This window comes from Sus scrofa, chromosome 1 (assembly GCF_000003025.6).
Source record: "Sus scrofa isolate TJ Tabasco breed Duroc chromosome 1, Sscrofa11.1, whole genome shotgun sequence".
Classification (NCBI taxonomy): Eukaryota; Metazoa; Chordata; class Mammalia; order Artiodactyla; family Suidae; genus Sus; species Sus scrofa.
This window is the reverse complement of record NC_010443.5, coordinates 272,912,239-272,935,845: the sequence shown is the minus strand read 5'-3', so window position 1 is coordinate 272,935,845 and position 23,607 is coordinate 272,912,239. Positions and strand designations below refer to the sequence as shown.

Genomic DNA, 23,607 nt, shown 5'->3' with positions numbered 1-23,607 from the left:
AAGTCTCCAGAACCAGGAACTTTACTCCAGAGAAAGTGAGACCCAGAAAGTGTCCACAGCCTCTGGGCTGTTTGGCAGTTGGGCAGGTGACATGCCGTGTTGGGAGAAAAGTGACATGCCAAGTGTCTGCCCCCTTGGTGGAGAGACGGAGGAGGAAAGGGGGTGGTGTAGTGGGGACGAGCTTAGCTGGAGCTGTGCGCAGGGGCCAAAGCCCCAGGACGTGGGGGCCAGGGCGAGGGGCGGGGCCTGGGCTTGGGAGCAGACCAGTCCCCTCCTTGGATCTGAGGTGTGGACAAGTCATGGCTCTGGAGCTGGAGGGGCCAGCTGGGTTTGGGCACCCAGCTGAAAAGTCTGGTTTCTGTCCGGGGACTGACCTGGCTGGCAGCCTCTGCCAGACCTGGACAAATGGGAAACTGGCTGAGGCTCCTCCTTCCAGGGACAGGTGGGGTTGGCCTCAGGGAAAGGGCTGGTCTTTACTCCCCAGGTTGGTCTGGCTCTGAGCCTCAGGTCTGAGCTGTGCTTAACTTCTGCCAGGCTGACCTCCACCCCCATCCCTGGCCTCTGCCTCCAGGCACCTGGCTTGCGGGTCCTCGCAGGAGCCATGGACCCCCGAGGTGAGTGGGGAGGGACAAGGACTCCAGGGATGGGGCTGTGGGTCCCTCTGCAGCCATCTGACCTTGTGGCTGAGGCTTGCCGGCTGCATTAGGTCCACAGTCCAGAGTCAGTCCTGGCGAGGACAGCTGGGCGGAGGGGGAGTGGGAGCAGAGGCGGCCTGGGGAGCTGCATTTGTGTGTGTTGTGGGTGGGCTTGGGTGGGGCCAGGGTGGTGGAGGGTAGGCCCTTGGGGAGCCTTCCTGATTTGACATGCAAACTGCCCAGGTCTCCCACGGGTGGGAGCGCGTGCACCTGTTCCTCTCCTGGGCCCATGCCTCTATTTGTCTCTTCTCCCCCCAGATGACAGAGTCGGTGTCCAAGGAGGAAATTCCTCCTATTGTCAAGACTACTTGTGATAGAGCAGGTCAAAGTCCCTCCCAGGAGCTAGGGCACAGCCAGTGCCAAGGTTGGGGCGAGGGGAGGTGGGGGTGGGAGTAGGGGTGGGGGGGATTGTTGCCGGAATTTGGGAACTCAGCCTCTGTCTCTGCCAAATTGAAATACAGAGACAGAGTTTGGGATAAAGGAGAAAAAAAAAATAGCTTTATTGCTTTGCCAGGCAAAGGAGGGCCACAGCAGGCTAATGCCCTAAAGACGGTGCCCCCTGCCGGGAAGAATTTGGGGGAGTTTTATAGTAAAAAGGAGCAAAACAGGTTTTCGGAGAGGAGTCAGGATGCGGACAAAGACGCGTGCTTCTTTCTTTGGGGGCATCTTAGCCGTCAGCGCTGGAGTCAGGAGATCTCGCCCGGTCCTGCTGGTGGTTGTCTGGGTTATTGCCTGGAATGATCAGAGATTAGAACAAACGAGGAAAGTCCCTGAAAAACATCACATGCTAATCATCCTTAACCCACAGGCAACTGCGCTCAGGGTGCCTGATCTTTAGTTTATGGGCGGTTGCATTTCGGGTGCAGTTAAGCCAGGGAGAAGGACACGAAGGCCTCTAAGCTGTTCGGTTTTAAAGTCTTCCTTCCTAAAAGAAGCATGAGGAATCTCACTTTTCTCTCCGGTGGGTAGGATGCCTATATTATCGTGTGTGGGGTGAGAGGGAGCCAGGATCCTGCCCCAGGGCTGTACTACTGCTGCCGGACTGTTCCCCCTCCCTGATCAGTGACTGAACCTGCCCCCTAGAAACTCAGGCAATGCCACGGGGGCTGAACGAGGCCCATTTCCTAAGAACAGGAAGTGGGGACACAGAAAGGCTATTGCACCCAGGAGCCCCATGGGGCTGTGCTCCTGTTTCAGGATCCAGGGCACCTCGTGGAGGGTTGGGGGAGGCAGGGAGGGAGATGGAGATGCAAAGGGGAGAAGACACGGGCTGGATGCCCTCATCTGGCCGGATGTCACTCTGTGAGGCTGGCGTGGAGGGCAGAGGGGAGGAGGGGAGGGGGAGGAGGGAGGGGGTGGGGGGAGGAGGGGGCAGAGCGGGGCTAGACTCCCCAGAGGGGGGCTGAGCGTGGAGGTTCCTGCTGCCTCCCTCCCTCCTTGCCGCTGCCCGGCAACCACTCGCGGCTGGGGCCCACTGGTCAGCCCCACCCCCCAGCGCCCGTGCCTGCGGATGGGGAAGCCTGGGCTCTGTGGCAAGAGGAGTGCCGGGCATTTGAACGCCTCAGGACCATCGACAGGGGCAGTTGTGTGCCCCCTTCAGAGGGCCCCACGCTGTCACCGCCTGCAGGGCGGGCAGAAAGTTGGAGCGGCTGGACCACTTGCTCAGAGCTCCTGCCCCGGTCCACCCTGCATCCACCTGCGCCTCCTCAGAGTGACCAGGACACGGGACGACCCTCGCGGGTGTGTATTGTCCAACACTGTCCTGTGGGCAGGTCCCGGCGTGGTTAGGTCACCTCCTCTGGGGCCATCTGCAGTGAGCCTTCCAGAGTGGCCGGTCCAAGGCGCAATGAATGGGAAACGGGGCTCTGTGGGCCCGGATCTCCCGGGTACCGTCCACGCCTGGGAGTCTGCCTTTACTTGACCAGCAGAGAAAGCAGGAGAGCTACCCGGGGAAGTGGGGAGTGGGGGAGTGGGGGGCCCTGGGCTTTCCAGACACCTGACACTTCGGAAGGCTCCCGCACCTCTGCTCAGCCCACTCCCCCCCCCCCCCCCCCCCCCCCGCCCAGAGCAGGAGGAGGTGGCTCTGGGGAGAAGCTGAGAGGGTCTCTTGAGGCAAAGCTCACATCAACATTCCTCTCTGTTTCCTCCGGGTCTGAGACAGAGACTGAGCTGGCGGGGGTGGGGGGAGTGGCTCCAGCACTTGGGGGGGAGTCGGGGGGAGGGGACAGACTGCCGTGGTCCTTCAGGCAGTCAGGGCTAGGCCTGGGCAGGACCCAGGTGTCTGCCAGCTCTCAGTACACGCTGGCCGTGCAGAGGCGTGAACTTCACCCTGGCAGAGAAGCCCAGAGGCCAGGGGTGCCTCTCTTTCTGATGTTTAGTATAAACATTCTCTTGCATCTGAAGTTCCCTGGTGGCAAAGTGGGTTAAGGATCCGGTGCTGTCACTGCCGTGACTCTGGTTACAGCTCTGGCATAGGCTTGATCGCTGTGGCACCGAAGAAACTTCCTGCAAGTGGCAGGTGCAGCCAAAGAAAAATATTAAAAAGTTCCTTTTGGAATTCCCGTCGTGGCACAGTGGAAATGAATCTGACTAGGAACCATGAAATTGCAGGTTCGATCCCTGGCCTCACTCAACGGGTCAAGGATCCGGCATTGCCCTGAGCTGTGGTGTAGGTTGCAGACGTGGCTTGGATCCTGTGTTTTTGTGGCTGTGGTGTAGGCCAATAACTGTAGCTCTGATAAGACCCCTAGCCTGGGAACCTCCACATGCTGTGAGTGTGGCTGTAAAAAATAAAAAAGTTCCTTTTATGGATGGAAAGCAGCCTGACTGGGCTCTGGCTGGGCTGGGGCAGGGCTCCCTGATGAAATCCTGTTCCCAAGCAGGCTGGGAAGAATGTGCTGGTGTTCCTGGTTCAAATTTGCGCTGGTGGAGTTCCCGTCATGGCTCAGTGGTTAACAAACCCAACTAGTATTCATAGGGACTCAGGTTCGATCCCTGGCCTTGCTCAGTAGGTTAAGGAGCCGGCATTGCTGTGAGCTGTGGTGTAGGTCACAGATGCGGCTTGGAACCTACATTGTTGTGGCTGTGGTGCAGGCTGGCTGCTTCAGCTCCAATTCAACCCCTAGCCTGGGAACCTCCATATGCTGCAGGTGTGGCCCTAAGAAGACACACACTCAAAAAATTTTGAGCTGGTTCCTGAAAGCTGCGTGTCCTGCTCATTGCCAAAGCAGAGAGGTGCTCGTGAGGGTGGTGGGTGGTGGGTGGTGGGAAGGGCTAGCAGCGCTGCTCAAGCCCAATCCCACGCCCTGAGAGCACGAGAAACCGGGAGCCAGGTCCAAGGTGCTCCCGTGAGGGCTCAGCTCCCCGAAAGTCCGCCTGAGGTTCAGGGTTTCCTGCTCCCCTGCAAGGTGGTTACCATGGCTCCGAGGATGCTCAGGATCTGGTGGGATCCACGGGGGTGTGTGTTGGTTCTGACGCCAAGCATCGTACAGGAGACGAGGCTGGAAGCCGCTCTGCTTAGTCTCACAGGCAGCAACAACCCTGGTCTGAAGGTCAGGGACCTGGCAGGGTGACTGGTTCAATGCAGTTTGCTCAGGTCTGCCATGGTTTTAGCATTTAAATCCCATGACCTAACCGGGGATGCCGATGGCCCCACCCAATCCAGGCAGGAGGTCACCCTGGGCCTGGATCGGAGCCCGGACATTGCCGTGAGTTGCCCATGACCTTGAGAAAATCTGTTCCTTCTGTAACTGTGGGTTATGCTGGGCTCTGCCTGGCAAAGCCCTTTATTCCCCCCCACCCTTCCCCTGAGCACTGAGCATGTATTTTTCCAGGAAGAAGTTCAGGGTGGCCTTTGCATATTTGAAATTAAAAAAAAAAAATCATTGGTTAAAATCGCTTCCTTGGTTAATTGTTAATAACCCGTTCTGTGTTCATTTGACTTAATCTGTCAGCAGCAGCAGGAGCACCTTTGGGTGTGGTTTGGCCGTGTCTGGGCATGTCACCTTTCGGAACTTGGCAGGGAGGTGCAGCCTTAGAGACCCACTTCCTCACCCAGCCCGGGGCGCACCCTATCCCTCCCGTGCCCACGTCTCAGGCCAAACCCCGTGGTCATGGCACCATTGTCTCCATCCAGCCCAGGTGCCCTCCAGACCCCTGGGTCGAGCTCCCAGGGTCTCTGGATCCTTGGACACTGATGCTTTCCCACTACTGTAATTCTCCATGGCCCTCCCCCCTCATGCCTCTCCCTCCTCTCTGTGCCTGGTCCAGCCTGGCCACGCCCGCCCTTCCTGGGCTCATGTCCCTGCCCAGAGTCGCACGCCCCACGCCTTTGTCCTGGAGCACAGGAGAGAGCCCCTTGCATGTTGCCAACCCACACTGAGCTGATGGGCCATCTAGTTCTCCCGGGCCAGCCCCCTCTCTTTCAGAAGCAGATGAGGAGTCGGGGGCTCAGAAAGTCAGCTGGAAGGTGCTAGAAGCCTGGCCAACCCCCAGCCCTGAACTACGGAAGGGGCTGTGCTGTACAGAGCAGGAGCTGAGAGGAGTCCATCCAGAGCCCTATTGAGTTCCTACTGTGTGCCAGTCCCCGTCCAGAGAGGGGACCAGAGAGGTGTCAGAACACAGTCCCCAGGGCCCCCTGGGCAGGGCGAACACCACACAGGATATTGGGGGAAACTTTCAAGCAGAGGAAGAGTTGGCAAAGGACCGCCCAACTCTCAGCATCCTGCAGGGTAGCTTGGGGGAAGGTGGACACCCGCCACCCAGCTTGGGGACATGGGAACACACCCCCTACCGCCACCCCTGAGGCTGGGAAGCGGCTCTGTGGGGCAGGGCCTGTCTTCAGCCCAGTCTCCCATCAGCTCCCTCAGGGCAGGAAAACCCATTTATCTGCCCACATTTATTTTACTGATTATTCTGGTAAATATACAAAACAAGAAAGCCGCTTCAACCATTCTCAAGGAACGTTTGAGTGGCGTTAAGTACATTGTGGGAGCTCCCTTTGTGGCCCAGCGGAAATGGGCCGACTAGGAACCATGAGGTTGTGGGTTCGATCCCTGGCCTCACTCAGTGGGTTAAGGATCTGGCATTGTCATGAGCTGTGGTGTAGGTCGCAGACGCAGCTCGGACCCCATGTTGCTGTGGCGGTGGCGCAGGCCGGCAGCTGTCGCTCCGATTGGACCCCTAGCCTGGGAACCTCCATCTGCTGCGGGGGTGGCCCTAAAAAGACAAAAGACAAGTTCAGGGTGCAGCCTTCCCCACCGTCCTCTCCAGAACTCATCCGTGCTCCCAAATGGAAACTGTCCTTTCAGACCCTAACTGCCATCCGCCCCCACCCGGACTAGCCCCTGGCCCCACCATCCACTTTCCATCTTTATGGATTTGACTCCTCTGGGGCCCTCAGATGAGCCGAGTCCTCCAGGATTTATCTCTTTGTGGTGGGCTTGCCTCCCTTGGCATAATGTCCTTGCAGTCCATCCTGGTTGTAGCTCATGACAAGTCTCCTTCAGGCTGAATCACGTGCCATGATGGGACACGCCACATTCTCTTTATCTGCCACCGTCCATGGACATGGATGTCCTCCTCCTTTGGCTCTTGTGAATGACGCTGCCATGAACGTGCTCTTATGGATTAAATTGTAGGACGCGTTTTATTATCAAAGGAATCAGGCTCTTCATGATATGAGCTGCAAACATTCTTTCCTCGAATTTGCTGCTTTTGACCTGAATTGTGGCCAAATATTTGTTGGAGTCTCTGCTTTTATCTCTTCTGCATCTAGACCCATAAATGGAATGGCTGGATCGGATGGGAATTCTGTTTAAATGTGTCAGGAACTGCCATCCTTTTTTTTCCCCTCATCACCTGCCCCGGGCGTACATTTGGAAGGTGGAGCTGACATGGCAACTGGATCCGAGGCGGGAGGGACAGGAAATAGTGAACATGCCTCTGGGCTTTGGGTGCCCGGCGATGTCCTGTGATGAGACAGGAAGGGCGCCCCCCGGGGTGGGGTGATGGGGACCCAGAGCCCTATTTGGCCGTGATAAGGTCTCAGTCTTCAGCAGGGATGGCCATGAGTGGGAAGTCAGGTTTCCTAGTCCAGAGGCGCACAGAGAAGTGAAGGCTGCAGACAGGACTAGGGGTTCCGCAGTGTGGATGTGATGTTTCATCCGGTACAAGGAGGAACCCCTGCTGGGTAAGCATGGGTACAGAAGGGAGCCTGGGGCCATACCTGGAGCCTCCAACAATTGTGGTGCAGGAGGGAGAGAGTCGGGGAGCTGGGCGGTGTTCAGCTGTGGCTTTCAGAGGCGGATGGAGGAGAGACACTGGATTCCTTGCTCAGCGGGGCGACTGGGGTAAGAGGCTGGTTACTGAGGATGAAGGAGAAGGGGTGGAGGGTCCTTTTCCAAGTTCTTCTCTAAAGGGAAGCTCCTGAGAACTGGAAAGGCGGAAACGTCACAGGAAAATATGAGTGATGTCCAGACGTCACGTTCCGCCGTATCACATTGGTGCTTCTCTGGTCGTGGCCATTTCTTCTCGCTTCCCTGGTCCAGCAGGCACCTTACCTGGTTAGGCTGTGGCCAGCATCCCATTGTTCACCCAGGGGTGAAAACTAGAGTCTTGGTATAATCTTTATTTGCTGTGCTCGACCTGCAGTGAGGTTGAATGCCTTTGAATTTCAGTCTTTACCTCGTATCCTTTGCCTTTTAAAAAATTCAACTCTTCCTCTTATTTATTAAATCATAGAAGGTATTTTTATTATTAAGGGAATTAGGGCTTTTGTGATATGAGTTGCAAACATTTTTTTCCCCCTGAATTTGTTTCTTTTGATTTCCATTGTGGCTGTTTTAAAAAACCAATGCATAATAAGACTTTCATTTTCATTGGGTCATATTTATTTGTCTTTGTTTGGGGCTATTAAAAAACAATCTTTTGGGAGTTCTCTTGTGGAGCAGTGGGTTATGGATCTGGCTTTGTCACTGTTGCAGCTTGGACTGCTGCTGTGGGACGGGTTTGATCCCTGGGCCAGGAACTTACACATGCTGTGGGCTTGCCCTCTCCAAAAAAAGAAAAAAAAATCTTTGGTCACAATTCAAAAGGTTCCCCCCCCCGCCAAGATTTAAAAAGTAATATTGTTATATGTTATTCTGGTATCTATATTTTTACTTAATTTTATTATCTCGTAAAGGTAGTACATTTACATGGTTCAAAAATAAAACTGACTGTTGTGTAGCACAGGGAACTATATCCAATCATTTATGACAGGACATGACGGAAGATAATATAGGGAAAAGAATGTGTGTGTATATATATATATGACTGGGTTGCTTTGCTGTACAGCAGAAGTTGACAGGACATTATAAATCGACAACATTAACAGATAGACACTGAGGAGTTCCTATTGCGGCTCAGTGGGTTAAGAACCCAACACAGTGTTCATGAGGATGCAGGTTCGACCCCTTGACTTGCTCAGTGGGTTAAGGATCCGGCGTTGCTGCAAGCTGTGGTGTAGGTCGCAGATGCAGCTCAGATCCGGTGTTACCATGGCTGAGGCATAGGCCTGCAGCTATAGCTCCAATTCGATACCTAGCCTGGGAACTTTTATATGTCACAGGTGTGTCCACAAAAAGAAAAATATATATATATACACTGAGAGGAGTTCCCGGTGGCTCGGTGGGTTAAGATTTGGCATTGTCACTGCACTGGCTCCAGTTGCTGCTGTGGCGAGGGTTTGATCCCTGGCTGGGGGACTTCCGCATGCCACCGGGGTAGCCAAAAAAACGATATGCACTGAGAAGTGTCACTTCCACCTGGGCTCTGCCACCACCTCTCCCAGCTCCCTGCTCTTTAGAGATAACCATTTTAATTCATTTCTTGTGCCACCTTTCAGGTTTTTTTTTTTTTTTTCTCTTTTTGCTTTTTATGGCCACACCCGCAGCATATGGAGGTTCCCAGGCTAGGGGTCCAATCAGAGCCGTAGCCACCAGCCTACACCACAGCCACAGCAACGCTAGATCCGAGCCACGTCTGTGACCTGTGTCACAGCTCACAGCAACGCTGGCTCCTTAACCCACTGAGGTCAGGGATCAAACCCACGTCCTCACAGATACTAGTCAGGTTGGTTACTGCTGAGCCACAAGGGGAATGCGCCTCCCCATTTTTTGGTTTTTAGATTTTTAAAAAATGTAAATATTACTGAATGCTGTTTTATATCCTTTTCTCACGACAAGTAGGATATTACTTGCGCAGTTCCTGTTCCATATTTGGCTTGAAACATGACCCATGTGTCCTAACAACGACCCCATTCTTTTTTTTTTTTTTTTTTTTTTTTGTCTTTTTGCCATTTCTTGGGCCGCTCCCGCGGCATATGGAGGCTCCCAGGCTAGGGGTCAAATCGGAGCTGTAGCCGCCGGCCTACACCAGAGCCACAGCAACGCAGGATCCGAGCCGCGTCTGTAACCTACACCACAGCTCACGGCAACACTGGATCGTTAACCCACTGAGCAAGGGCAGGGACCGAACCTGCAACCTCATGGTTCCTAGTCGGATTCGTTAACCACTGAGCCACGAAGGGAACTCCTTTGCTTTTATTTTTAAATGTTTTTTAAATTGTTATTTCCCCAATACAATTTTTTTTTCTCCTGTACAGCAGGGTGACCCAGTTACACATACATGTACACATTCTTTTTTCTCCCATTATCATGCTCCATCATAAGTGACTAGACATAGTTCCCAGGGCTACACAGTAGGATCTCATTGCTAATCCATTCCAAAGGCAACAGTTAGCATCTATTAACCCCGAGCTCCCCAATCCACCTCCACTCCCTCCCCCTCCCCCTTGGCAACCACAAGTCTCTTCTCCAAGTCCATGATTTTCTTTTTTAATATAAAGAATGAAGGTTTTGGAAAGGTTCATTTGTGCCCTATATTAGATTCCAAACATAAGTGATGTCATATGGTATTTGTCTTTCTCTTTCTGACATGCTTCACTCAGTATGAGAGTCTCTAGTTCCATCCATGTTGCTGCAAATGGCATTATGTCGTTCTTTTTTATTGCTGAGTAGTATTCCATTGTGTATATATACCACATCTTCCTAATCCAATCATCTATCGATGGACATTTGGGTTGTTTCCATATCTTGGCTATTGTGAATAGTGCTGCAGTGAACATGTGGGTGCATGTGTCTTTTTTTAAGGAAAGTTTTGTCTGGATATATGCCCAAGAGTGGGGTTGCAGGGTCATAAGGTAGTTCTATATATTTTTCCTAAGGTACCTCCATACTGTTCCCCATAGGGGTTGTGCCAGCTTCCATTCCCACCAACAGTGCAGGAGGGTTCCCTTTTCTCCACACCCTCTCCAGCATTTGTTACGTGTGGACTTATGAGTGATGGCCATTCTGACTGGTGTGAGGTGGTATCTCATAGTAGTTTTGATTTGCATGTCTCTAATAATCACATCCCTGGATTTTTACATTTTCATACCCAGGCAAGGAAAACAGAAGCATCCATGCTAGAGCAAATGAAATTCTTTGGCAAATGGTTCTGGGCCACACCCAGATATACAGAGTTTTTCTTCTTTTCTTTATTAAAGTATAGTTGATTTGCAATGTTGTGCCAATTCCTACTGTACGGCAGTGACCCAGACATTTATATATATTGCAAGGTAGCGTATGGTCTTTCATCATGGTCTATTCTGTGAGTCTGGGTAGAGTTCCCTGTGCCACACAACAGGACTTCATTTCTTATTCATTCTAATTGTTAATAGTTTGCAGTTGCTGACCTCAAACTCCCAGTCCAGCCCACTCCGTTCCCCTCCCCCATGCATAGTTTGCTTTTTCTTTTTAGGGATGCACCTGCAGCATATGGAATTTCCCAGGCTAGGGGTCGAATCGGAGCTATAGCCCCTGGCCTATGTCACAGCCACAGCAACACCAGATCTGACCAGCGTCTGCAACCTACACCACAGCTCACGGCAACACCAGATCCTCGGCTCACTGAGCGAGGCCAGGGATTGAACCTGCGTCCTCATGGATGCTAGTCAGATTCGTTTCCACTGAGCCCGGACAGGAACTCCCATACGTAGTTTTCTTAGTCCAACATTCAGGATGTCCACAAATTTGTGATCAACAAGGTTCTGGCTGCTGGGACATCAGACTTGGACCTCTGAGACCCAGCTGTGCAGTTGCTGTGGGATGGGAGGGTTGTTTTTTTTTTTTTTTTTTTCTGGCCATGCCCGGGGCACGTGGAAGTTCTGGGGCCAGGGATCAAACCTGCACCACAGCAGTGACAATGCCGAATCCTTAACTTGCAGGCCACCAGGGCACTCCTGGGAGGTTCATTATCAGGGGTGGGGCTTGCTAAACCCACAGTCTTCAGCGAAGCTTTTACCAGTGCGTACATCACAACTTCCTTCCAACACGCACACTCCCTGGAAGTGTGGCGCTCTTGGATCTCGGGTTTGGTTGTGTGTTAAGTCTGGTGTGAGTTCCTAAGGCACGAGGGCTTCGGGTGTTCAGGGGGCTTGGAATCATTCCCCTTGCTGACCTGGCTTTATGCCCCTTTGTCTCTCACAGTCCTTCTGCCCCTCATCACCCACGTTATACTGCTGTGCTCACGGCCATGGTCCACCCGCCCTGTTCCTTTGGAGTCTGAGTCGTTCCAGCCCCCAGGGACCTGTCAACAGGCAGGGGCACCCAGGCAGGTGACCAGGGCTGCAGGCTGAGGCCCCATGGGCTCGTGCCTCTAGAAAAGGTACAGCTACCTTCTCTGTGGGCTTTGAGCTGGAGGCGACCATCCCTGGCCGGTGCCCAGTTTGGGTCTGAGAAATAAAATAGTACCTGCCATAGACAAGTAAACAAGGGATGCCCCAGCCATCAGTGACTGCAGCCACCTCCAAAGGTGAGCCGGTGACCCTGAGGGAGCTCAGGATGTGAAAACACAGACTACTGGCCCCAGACAGCTGAGGTGCCCATCCCCGAGGATTTCAGGGAGCCCAACCTTGCATCATCCCGAACCCAGAAAAGCGCTACATCCCTTGACTTGAGATGCCTGGGCTTTGCTCTTGCTCCCTGTTAGCTGTGGCCTTCATTGCAAAACTCCTGCATATCCTAGCTCCCCTCGTCTCTCGGAGTGGTCTTCTCCGGGTCACTTGAGACACTATGGGCTTAAGTCAGCTTTGTCCACCGAATAAAACATAACTCTCAACTTTAAGGCTTTTTTCTGTGTTTTTAAGGGTGTGCCAGTGTGTGTGTATTTTTAATGGCTGCACCTACGACAGATGGAAGTTCCCAGGCTAGGGGTCGGATTGGAGCCGCAGCTGCTGGCCTACACAACCACAGCAGCACCAGATCAGAGCCGTATCTGCCACCTAAACCACAGCTCGAGCCAATGCAGGATCCTTAACCCACTGAAGGAGGCCAGGGGTGGAAACCACATCCTCATAGACACTGTTGGGTTCTTAACCTGCTGGCCCACCATGGGAACTCCGTGCATATATTTTTTAGTCGACGGGGCCTCACTCAACAAGGTGATTCAGGGACCAGGTACCCAACCCTGAGTAACCCCAGCTTCTTCTCCACAGATTTCTGGGGAAAGAGTGCCAAGCTCTGGCTGTGCCCCATTCTGCTCTTTGTTGCCTGTCTTGGCTTCTACAGGTAAGGAGGATGGGAACAGCCCTGAGCGCCCCGTGGCAGGTGGAATTTATGACTTACTTGACTTTAATGAAGAAGACCCTAGGTGTTTTGGTCCACACCCGTGATCGCAGAGAAGCTGTGATTTTCCCACGTTGCAGGTAAGGATACCACCAGCCTCAGATCACAGTGTTTGACACGGCGGACCCGAGATGCTGGTCCCAGCCAGCACTTAGCTCTGCTCCTAGGTGATTGACAGGCCCTTACAGGTGACAGGTTCACCTGGGGGTGATCATCCACCAGACTGCAGGTCGGGGGGCTTTAGAAGGCTGTTCAAGAGCCTGTAGAAACATCAATTACCTCAAAATATGGAGTTCACATCATACTTTAAATATGCTTATGGAGAACAGACAGCACCGTTTGATTGCATTTTATTATTAGTTTATGTTTTAAAACAAACTTGGGGAGTTCCCGTCGTGGCGCAGTGGTTAACGAATCCGACTAGGAACCATGAGGTTGCGGGTTCGGTCCCTGCCCCTTGCTCAGTGGGTTAAAGATCCGGCGTTGCCGTGAGCTGTGGTGTAGGTTGCAGACGCGGCTCGGATCCTGCGTTGCTGTGGCTCTGGCATAGGCCTGTGGCTACAGCTCCGATTCAACCCCTGGCCTGGGAACCTCCATATGCCGCGGGAGCGGCCCAAGAAATAGCAACAACAACAACAACAAAAAAGGACAAAAGACAAAAAATAAAAAAATTTAAAAAATAATAAATAAAACAAACTTGGGAAGCGCCCGCCATGGCTTCGTGGTAACCACCTGACTAGCATCCATGAGGACGTGGCTTCGGTCCCTGGCCTCGCTCAGTGGGTTAAGGATCCAGTGTTGCTGTGAGCTGCGGCATAGGTCGCAGACGTGGCTCAGATCTGGCGTTGCTGTGGCTGTGATGTAGGCCAGCAGATACAGCTCCAACTCCATCCCTAGCCTGGGAACTGCCATATGCTGCCAGTGTGGCCTGAAAAAAGGTAATAAATAAATAAAATAAATAAATAAAACAAACGTGGTAGCTATAAATTTCATCCCCTTAAAAATAGAATCTAGTGGATAGCTTTTCAGTACCCTAGTTCCTATTCCTCGGGAGGGTGAAATTGCTCCTAAGGTCAACCTTGCAATGGGAGCCGAGTGTTCACACTTCAGGGCACACAAGGCATATTTCTTCAGTTTTTAGCTTTTAGAGCCACATGCGCATTTTCACGGATGACCTTTGCAAAGAAACTTGGTAGAAAGAGCTTTCCATTCATTCGGTGCTAGACGCCGAAGGGAATGCCCGATGGGCGTTCCTGGACCCTGTCTCCACAACCTGTAAAATATGCCTTTTTATCCCCATGTTATACCCCAGGAAACTGAGGCGCCAGTGGTTAAGGAAGGAGACCAAGGTTACAAGGTCGGAAGTGGCAAGGCCAGGATGTAAGCCCCTCCATCTAACTCCCAGCCCAGGTTCCCAGGTCCCTAGGGAAACGTCCTCTCTGACCCACGTCCGCTTTGGCTTAGGCATCCGTGGTCTCAGGACTGCTGGTCCCGCCAATGCCGCTGTTGGAAAGCGGAGCGCATGCGCGGTGGGACACGTCTGCACCCTGCCCTCGGTGAGGGTTTACCAAGGCCTGGCTTTGAGCCTGGTGGGGATGTCCCTGTGGATGGGACAGCTCCCTGTCCTGAAGGATGTTGGGTCTGTTCGTGGGAGGAGACAGGTGACAGGCAGTTACAGGTGACAGGCAGTTAGGGTTAGGGTTAGGATAGGGTGTCACGTGAGTGGGTACAGGGTTTCCTGGTGCTCCTGGGGGAAGACCCCCGCCTTCCACCCCCCCACCCTCCACCCTCCACCCCCACCCCGGGGTCTGCCAGTTGGACTTGCCTGCGCTTCCTGGAGCAGATCTGGACTAAGCAGTAAGTGGAAGCGCATCTGGTCCAGGGACAAGGAGGGTGTGACACTCATTGTGCTGGGGCTGTTGACTTGCAGAGGGCACCTCTGGAATTGTGCAGCGCCCTCCCAGGGGCCCGTCTCCATCTCAGAGCCGCCTCTGTTGGACTGAGGTCTCAGGGCTGCGCTGGTTCCACAGCAGGTCTGGCAGGTGGTCAAGTCCGCAGCTGAACTTTGCAGAGCAGCAATGCTCGGCTCTGTGAAAGCAGGCTGTCCTCATATCTGATTCTTAGACACGTGCTCAAATTTCACAAACACTCTTCTTTGTAACATAAGGACCCCAAGGGAGCCCTGAGAGCATGTGGTGCCTTCAGGAGCTGTGCCTTCAAGAGATCGGGGACACCTGTGGCAGTGCCCTGCCACTTCCTGCTCAGTTCTGAAACCCTGCACCCCCTCTGGACCCCGCTGAGGTGCCTGGTCCTGGCAGCCCTTTGCGTCTGGGCTTTGACCTCTCTTCTTGGTCTAGATGCTATAGTACTCTTGGATTCTTCTTTCTTTTCTTTTTAGGGCCTCAGCCTGTGGTATTTCCCAGGCTAGGGGTCCTATTGGAGCTGCCAGCCTTGGCCAGAGCCATAGCAACTTGGGATCTGAGCCTCATCTGTGACCTACACCACAGCTTGCTGCAGTGCTGGATCCTTAACCCAGTGACTGAGGCCAGGGATGGAACCCTCATCCTCATGGATCCTAGTCAGATTCTTAACCGGCTGAGCCACAGCAGGAACTCCTGCTTTGGGATTTTTTTTTTTTTTCATCTAGCACCCTCCTCTTCTGTATATTCTTTTGTTTAGATTGTTTAGATCCGGCTTTATCTTCGTTCCTCCCCCTTTATTTTTTTTTGTTGTTGTTGTTGTTTGGCCATGCCTGTGTCGTGTGGAAGTTTCAGCGCTAGGGCTCGAACCTGCACTGCAGCAGCAACCCAAGCCACTGCGCTGACGACACTGGGATTCTTAACCCACTGCGCCATAAGAAAACGCCATCTCTCTCGTTCTTTGACACTCCTTGGCTTGTCTTTAAAAAGAAAAAAAAATGATTGGAGTTCCACTCGTGGTGCAGTGGTTAACGAATCCGACTAGGAACCAGGAGGTTTCGGGTTCGGTCCCTGGCCTTGCTCAGTGGGTTAAGGATCCGGCGTTGCCATGAGCTGTGGTATAGGTTGCAGATGCGGCTCGGATCCCGTGTTGCTGTGGCTCTGGTGTAGGCCAGTGGCTACAGCTCTGATTCAACCCCTAGCCTGGGAAACTCCATATGCCACGGGAGCGGCCCAAGAAATGGCAAAAAGACAAAAAAAAAAAAAAAGATAAATCTTTGGTATCCAAAAGACTCATCTGTTTTCTGAAGTAAGTTTTCATTTAGAGCAGATTTTTTTTAAAAAATGGGCTTCACTTCGTATCTTTCTCTTTTTTTAACGGATGTAGACTTTTTTAGACCTTTTATCATTTTTTTTAATGGCTACACCTGTTGTCTGCGGAAGTTCCTGGGCCAGGGATTGAATGTGAGCCACAGCTTCGACCTACATCTGCAGCTGCAGCGATGCGAGCTCCTTTAGCCCACAGCAGGAACTCCTAGATTTTTTCCCCTTTTTTCTTGTACATAATTTAAAAACCCAATCCTGATTTGAATATGCATACAGGAACCCCTTCCAGCAAGTTTCAAAAGCTCCTGATAAGAGTTCTTTCTTCAAATGAACATTTAAAAAATGTAAAGATGATCTCAATGTTTGAAGAGCGATTTAAAGATATTTTGATGCTTTAAAAAAAAATTCTTGGAGTTCTCTTCGTGGCTCAGTGGTTAACGAATCTGACCAGGAACCATGAGGTTTCACGTTCGGTCCCTGGCCTTGCTCAGTGGGTTAACGATCCGGCGTTGCCGTGAGCTGTGGTGTTGGTTGCAGATTTGGCTCGGATCCCGCGTTGCTGTGGCTCTGGCGTAGGCCGGTGGCTACAGCTCCGATTCGACCCCTAGCCTGGGAGCCTCCATATGCCGGGGGAGCGGCCAAAGAAATAGCAAAATGACCAAAAATAACAACAACAACAACAAAACCAAGGTGATGTTCTGACTACCTGGTCTTTTTTTGCAAAAACTCCTAGATGGGGGAGTTCCCATCGTGGCTCAGTGGAAATGAATCTGACTAGTATCCATAAGGACGCGGGTTTGATCCCTGGCCTCACTCAGTGGGTTAAGGATCTGGCGTTGCCGTGAGCTGTGGTGTAGGTTACAGACGTGCTCGGATCTGGTGTTGCTGTGGCTGTGGTGTAGGCTGGGAGCTGCAGCTTCAATTGGACCCCTTGCCTGGGACCCTCCACATGCCACGGGTGTGGCCCTAAAAAGACAAAAACAAAAACAAAAACCAAACCCAACCCTCCTAGGTGTCCTGGCTCCCACTCTTTGCCTCTTTGGAGCTATCTCTCTGAGTTATCTGAGGGGGTCACATCCCGGGCTTAAGTCCTCGGTTTTGTCCACCAAATAAACCATAACTCTCACCTTTCAGGTTTTTGGTTTTTTTTTCTAGTCGACACAGAGCAGCTTCCTGGAGGAGAGGCTGCACCTTCTGGGACCAGCAGCCTTTGGATGAGAGACTCGGCGCAGAGAGGGGAGGGCAGGAGAGGCAGCCAGGCGGAGGGTGGGAGTCCAGCCTGACATCCCATGACCCCACTGTGTCCCACGGATGGGGTGTGGGTGTCCCAGAGCTCTTTTCTCAGCCCAGCTCAGTGGCATGTTCCTGAGTGGCTGTGCGGTGAGAGCACTGAACCCTACAACCACTTACTCAATGGAGGTCCCCAATCCTGGTTCCTTTGGAGAAAAAACTTGGCAAAGAGACTGAGGGTAGTGAGGCAAAGAAAGTGTTTATTAAGGGAGAAGATACGTGCAGAGAAAGCCTGGGGTGAGGGTGTGTGTGTGTGTGTGTGGAGACGACAGACAAAGAGGGCTTCGGGGGTGGTTTATATCCCTTGGATGGGACCGCCCTTCCGGGCCTCCTCCCGCCCATCATCTTGCTTTATCTGGCTCAGGGCCTCCCCTGCAGGTGCAGGAGCATCTTTTGCCAAGATGGATGACAGCGTAAGGGTCTCTGGAAAGTCGAGAGGATGTGTTATAGGGCTGGCGCCCTCCCTCCTCTGATCCCCAGGAAGCTTTCTGCGCCTGTGCAGTTTGGGAAAGTCTCCTTGACCTCAAGAAGGAGTAATATGTAGACTCTGTCTTTCATCCAAGCAGGATGCAGCTCCTCCTGTTTCCTAGCAGATTCGTTATCTTGAAGTATCTGTCCACAGGGGATAAAGCTAGTTGCTTAGCCTGAGACCCGCTTATTTCCTGCCTCAGCGGCAGGGGGAGCACAGGAGAGGCTGAGGTTCCCTCCCTGCTCTGGCTTAACTGGGGAGCCACTGATCCCATGAGCCTCAAGGGCCCTCTGGGCCCCCTGCATTTGGCTTCTAGTGCTCTGTGTGGCAGGGTTGTTGCAAAACAGAACCTGATAAAAATAGAGATTTCTACACAGGCCACCCTCCCCAAGCACCCAACTGCTCAGAGCTGGATTCAGGGAGTCTGGAATTGCATCTAAAAACAGCTTCTTGGGAATTCCCGTCGTGACACAGCAGAAACAAATCTGACTAGGAACCATCAGGTTGCGGGTTCGATCCCTGGCCTCCATCAGTGAGTTAAGGATCCACCGTTGCCATGAGCTGTGGTGTAGGTTGCAGACGTGGCTCAGATCCTGCATTGCTGTAGCTGTGGTATATGGACTGGCAGCTGCAGCTCCGATTGGACCTCGAGCCTGGGAACCTCCGTATGCCGTGGGTGCGGCCCTAAAAAGCCAAAATAAAAATATAAAAAATAAAAACATCTCCTCGGATGATCCTGCTGCAGGGCCCCTGATCTACAGAGGAAGGTCACAAATACTTATAAGCTATTAGTTATGGTAATGATATGGTAATGTATGGTTAAAATAGGGGAGTGGGGGGGCAGCAGGGTGCCATTGGCTGGGGAGGGGGGCGGTCTGCTTGTCCTCCCCATTCCCCCTCCCACGGGCTCTGCTCTGCTCCGCCCCCACGTCGTGTTCTCGGGAGCCAGAGACCACAAGGGTCAGCACGGGTGTCTGAAGCCGCAGCCTCAGAAGCAGAGCCGGTCCGCCGCCAGGGAGTGAGGACTCACCCCCACACTCTTTCTTCCTCCCGCAGCAATGTTTTCAGCCTGACTCCCAGGTGGCAGAGCAAAGAGTCTCAAAGGTAATGGGCGGGTCTCTGGCGTCAAGGTGGTTCCTTCTGGAAAGATCTAGACCAGAAATACAAACACGAGTAGGTAGGAGACTGGAGGTCATTACAGTCAGAGGCACTCGGTCCCCAGCTGATTCCACGTTCCTCTCTCCACCATGCTTTCGCAAGCCCTAAAAAAGAACAAAAACAGAATTCCGGTTGCTGGTGGAGAGGACGCCTGCAGGGACAAAAGAGTAACGGGTGTTGACTGCCTGTAAAGTCACTCCCTCTGGGCCGACCTGCGATGCGGCGCCCTCTGACCCCCTTAGCACCCAGACAGGAGGGGCTCATTTTTCCTCTCAGAGCTAATTCCTTCGGGGACCCTCACGCTGGCGGGCCCAGCACAGATAAGCTGCGAGCTCTGAAGCTGTGCTGGTCAGGAGCCTGCAGGACCGGGCCTCGGGGGCAAATCCCGTCCGGCTCCCTCCTCTGCTCAGCCCTCGGGGGCCCAGTAAATGCTTCTGGACAGAAGGGTGGATGAACGGGCTAAGCTGACCGACGTCTCTCTCTGCAGCCCCGAGGCCCAGCAGCTGCAGGAGAGCTCTCTCCAACCAGAGAGCCTGCCCTTGAGGTAATGACTTTCACCTCCTTTTCACCCACCAAAGTCGGCATTCCTGAGCCTCTTCAGCCGGAGCTTTTGCTTGGTCTTCAGAAATCGGGCAGTCCCACTAAGCTGCAAGCAGAGCTGGCGAAGGGGACAAGGCTGGTGGGGAGGGCGGGGCTGGCGGGGGCAGAGGGCGGGGCCTGCGGGGGCAGAGGAGGGGGCTGGGGGCCTTTGCCTGACGAGCCCCCTCCCCCTTGAGAGGGCACTTGGTTGGCAAGAAGCTATTTTATTTCCTTTTTTAAAAAACTTTTTTCTTTTTTAGGGCCGTACCTGCGGCATATGGAAGCTCCCAGGCTAGGGGTCAAATCAGAGCTACAGCTGCCGGCCTAACCACAGCTCATGGCAAACCGGGATCCTTAACCCACTGAGTGAGACCGGTTTTCAAACCCGCATCTTCATGAATCCTAGTCGGGTTCGTTAACCGCTGAGCCACGAAGGGAACTCCCTACATTTCCTTTTTTGGTTGTTGTTTGTTTGTTTTTGGGGGGCCGCACCCACTGCACTTGGAGGTTCCCAAGCTAGGGGTTGAATTGGAACTGTAGCTGCAGGCCTACGCCATAGCCGCAGCAAGCTGGGGTCCCAGCTGCGTCAGCGACCTACACCAGGGCCAAACTGGGTGGCCATGGCTCCTGCTCCCACCCTCAGCCCCCATCCTCCATCCCCCAGCTCCCCCAGAGCAGGACTCTCCCCAGGCCGGTTTGTGGAATCCCTCTGGGCAGAGCTGGGGCCAAGCTCCCAGATATGGGAGCATGTTGGGGTTTTCTTTGCCCTGCTTCCCGCCCCTGGTCCCCTCACCAGGCCACATGGCCCAAGCTTGGCAGCCCTGGGGAGCTTTCCTCAGTAGGGGCTGTGGTGTGATGGCTCTTGGGGGGTCCTGGCGGATCTGGCACTGCAGTGCTTCTCCCAGGACCACCCCACCCCCCTTGCTATAAACTCTTGTTTTCTCTCCTCAGTGAATGTGACTGCCACCTGGACACCTGCAGGATACCCGAAGTACCCAGGTATTGGAAACCGCATCTTTGGGCTATTTTGCTGCCTGTTTTCCCGTCTCTCCCCCCACCCATCCCACCCTCGTCAATCAAAGAAACAAGAGAGGAGGACCAGGAGGAGGGTAGTGAGGAGGAGGCATCAGATGATGGAGGTCACAGGTGGAATCCAGTTGACCTTGGGCTTCCAGGCTGCCCCAGCCCAGCAGTCTTACCTGGGGTAGACTCAGCCCCAGCTTCTCAGCCCTCAGCTCTGTTGAAAAATGGCCCTGTGGCCAGGGAGGGCCTGGAGGACAAAGGAGGCAGCACTGAGGGAGTGGGGTGGGGGGCGTGGTGGCCCCAGGCGGAATGAATGACGGAGGGAAGTCCCCGCAGTTGAGTGCCACCTCCTGGCAAGCTGGCAGACTGAACGGGGTGGGGGTGGTGGTGGCAGATGTGATGTGAGTGCTTTGTCACCAACACGTGTCTGTCCACAGGTTGATTTACCCCAAGGCCCAGGTCCTCAAACCCACGTAAGTAGGCGAGCTCCCGGCAAGGCCGGTGGGTCCTGTTACTGTGTCCTTACAGTTTTCCTTTCTCTCACTCCTCTCCCTGGCGCCAGTCTTCTTTTTTTTTTTTTTTTTTTTTTGGTCTTGTTTTTTTTCTAGGACCGCTCCCACGGCATATGGAGTTTCCCAGGCTAGGGGTCGAATCGGAGCTGTAGGCGCCGGCCTACGCCAGAGGCACAGCAACACGGGATCCGAGCCGCATCTGCGACCTACACCACAGCTCTCAGCAACGCCAGATCCTTAACCGACTGCGCAAGGCCAGGGATCGAACTGCAACCTCATGGTTCCTAGTCAGATTCGTTAACCACTGAGCCACGATGGGAACTCTCCTGGTGCCAGTCTTGCTTTTGCTTTTTTCCTTTTCTTTCCGCACTATAGGCGGCAGGGTTAATTTTCAGTGGATTGGTACAGATTGAGGGCACAGTGGAAGAGGCCTCTAATTCCTGGGCATTAGGTGCTGCTGGAGAGCCACACCAGGCACGGAACCTTCTCTTGCTTCTTCTTGGGGAAGGATGACGGGGGTCAGGGCTGGGTTATCCCCGAGGGCTTTCCCCAGGTGCAAATGTCAGAGGGACAATGGTTCCATGTAAATGCCTGTCCCCAAATCTGGGCTTCCTTAGCCTGTTGCCCACACCTCCTGCCATGTCTATCTGAGAGAGCGCTGGCAGCCCATCACTGAAGCACTAGACGCGGGAGCTTTGGGGCAGGAAGGTCACCCAGAGTCACTTAGATCAGCCCCCAGTCATGAGCAGGGAAACGGAGGCTTGGAGAAGTAAAAGCAGCTGCCTGAGGCCCTACAGCTGGTGAGGGGCAGGACGGTATGCAAGCCCTGTAGCTTCTGTGATGTTGTGCCACCTCCCTTCCAGGAGAGCTGGAAATGCTCGCTGTCACTCTGAAACCCATGCCCACGCCTCCTTGAATTTCTAGAGCTGCCAGGCCAGCCACACGTGGCCACGAGCTCCCGAAACGGGACTGCTCTGGAATGGGATGTGCCATTGATGGTGAAACGCAAACTGGGTTTCAAACACTTGGTACCCAAGAGATGCACTTAAACATACACGAAAAATGTGCCGGGGGTGTGGGATTCACACACACACCCTACTGTATATAAAATAGTCACACAACAAGGACCCACTGTACACACAGGGAACTACGCTCCGTATCGCATAGTAACCTATAAAAGAAAGGACGCTTTCCTGTACACTTGAAACTGACACAAGATTGTAAATTAACTGTCCTCCAAGAGAAACGATTGGTTACCAATCGAAATGATGATGTTTTGGATATATGGGGTAAAACAAAAAAATACCAAATTAATGGCAGTTTCTCCTGCTTCCTTTGACTTTTCTGTGGCGCTTGAGGATTTTTAGTTACCTCTGTTTCTGTGGGACAGCGCAGATCTGGAGGGACACGTTGGCATGAGTTTTTTGGTGGATTCTTTTGTCCTGATGAATGAGAGTGAGTGGAGGGAGATGTGAGAGGTGTCTGTGCCCGCTGGAGAATGCAGCAGTGGCAAAGAACGCGGGACAGGAGGAGCCCCCTCCCCTCTCGAAGCTTTGTCCCTAAAAGGAAGCTCTTGTTTCCTCTACCCAGAGCACATGTGTGGGTTTTCCACACCAAGCGATTCTGACACTGCCCGCAATTCGCACAGACTCTGCAGGTGGAGGGCTCAGCCCCGCAGCCCTGCCCCCACTTCAGACACCAGTCCCGAGTTCCTGGCTGTCACCTGTGCTCCTGACCGACTCGCTGTAAATCATTTCCCACCGCTCCTTCCTTGGGTTTGATCATTTGCTGGAATGCTCACAGAACTCAAGAAAGCAGTTTACTTACTGGATTCTTGTCTCCTTATAAAGGCTGCAGCTCAGGGACAGTTGGGGGGGACAGGTGTACCGAGAAGGGAATGGGGAGGGGGCGGAGCTTCCACGCTCTCCCCCAGGGACGCCTCCCCCCCGCACCTCCACATGTCCGCCCACCCAGAAGCCCTCAATACCCTGTAGTCTGGGGATTTTTATGGAGGCTTCATCTCTTTGGCATGATTGGTTATTAACTCAATCTCCAGCCCCCTCTCCTCTCGGGAGGCTGGGATATGGGGCTGAAAGGTCCGAGTTTCTAATCCTGGCTTGGTCTTCCTGGTGACCAGCCCCATCCCGAGCTACCCAGGAGCCCACCCAGAGTCACCTCATTAGAACCGAGATGCTCCCGCGACCCAGGAAATTCCAAGGGCCCTAGCAATTCCAAGGGCCTGTGTCAGGTAAGGGGAGAGGAGTGGCAGAGACCACATAAAGTTTTGTGTTGTTTTGTTTCGTTTTGTGTTTTGGTTGTGCCTGTAGCGTGTGGAAGTTACCCAGCTAGGGTAAGTTACCCATGCCACAGCAGCCACCCGAGCCTCTGGAGTGACAAAGCCAGCCAGATCCTTAACCTGCTGCGCCACAAGGGAACTCCCCCAAATGTATTTCTTATCATGGCAAAGTCCCCGTGTGCTGAGAGAGGGCGTGGTGCTTGTCCTCCCTCGCCGAGACTCCTCCTCCTGGAAACAGGGTTGCGAGGCCTCACGGAAGTGTCTCGTGGGGCCAGCACCGGGCTGGTACTCAGGGACACTCCAACTTAGGGCAGTGAGGGGATGGGAGTGTTGAGTCTTGGGTGCTGAGCTTAGGGTGCAAAGAGCTCTGGGCTGGGAGTCTGGAGTCCTGTCTCTTTCTAGCTCTGCTGCTCACGGGCTGTGCAACTTTGGACAAACGCTTGCCCTCTGTGGCCCACAACACTGTGCCCGGCTCTAACACGCTGTGACTCGTCTCCCCAGGAGAGTGGACGTGCTGGTCATGACTCCCTGGTTTGCTCCCATCATCTGGGATGGGACCTTTGATTCTGCTGTCCTGGATGCACAGTTCAGAAACACCACCATTGGCCTGACCGTGTTTGCCATCAAAAAGTAAG

General features: G+C 53.4%; 1 protein-coding gene across 1 annotated transcript; it reads left to right on the top strand.

The window, feature by feature from the left end:
• On the top strand, positions 530-23,607 carry ABO (blood group A transferase-like; the record flags this gene model as incomplete). Its single annotated transcript, NM_213799.1, is given in 7 exon segments — positions 530-614; positions 12,271-12,343; positions 18,461-18,508; positions 19,050-19,106; positions 20,093-20,140; positions 20,602-20,637; positions 23,474-23,607. Coding segments are annotated over 7 exon segments (409 nt in total), but the record flags the coding sequence as incomplete, so codon positions are not given.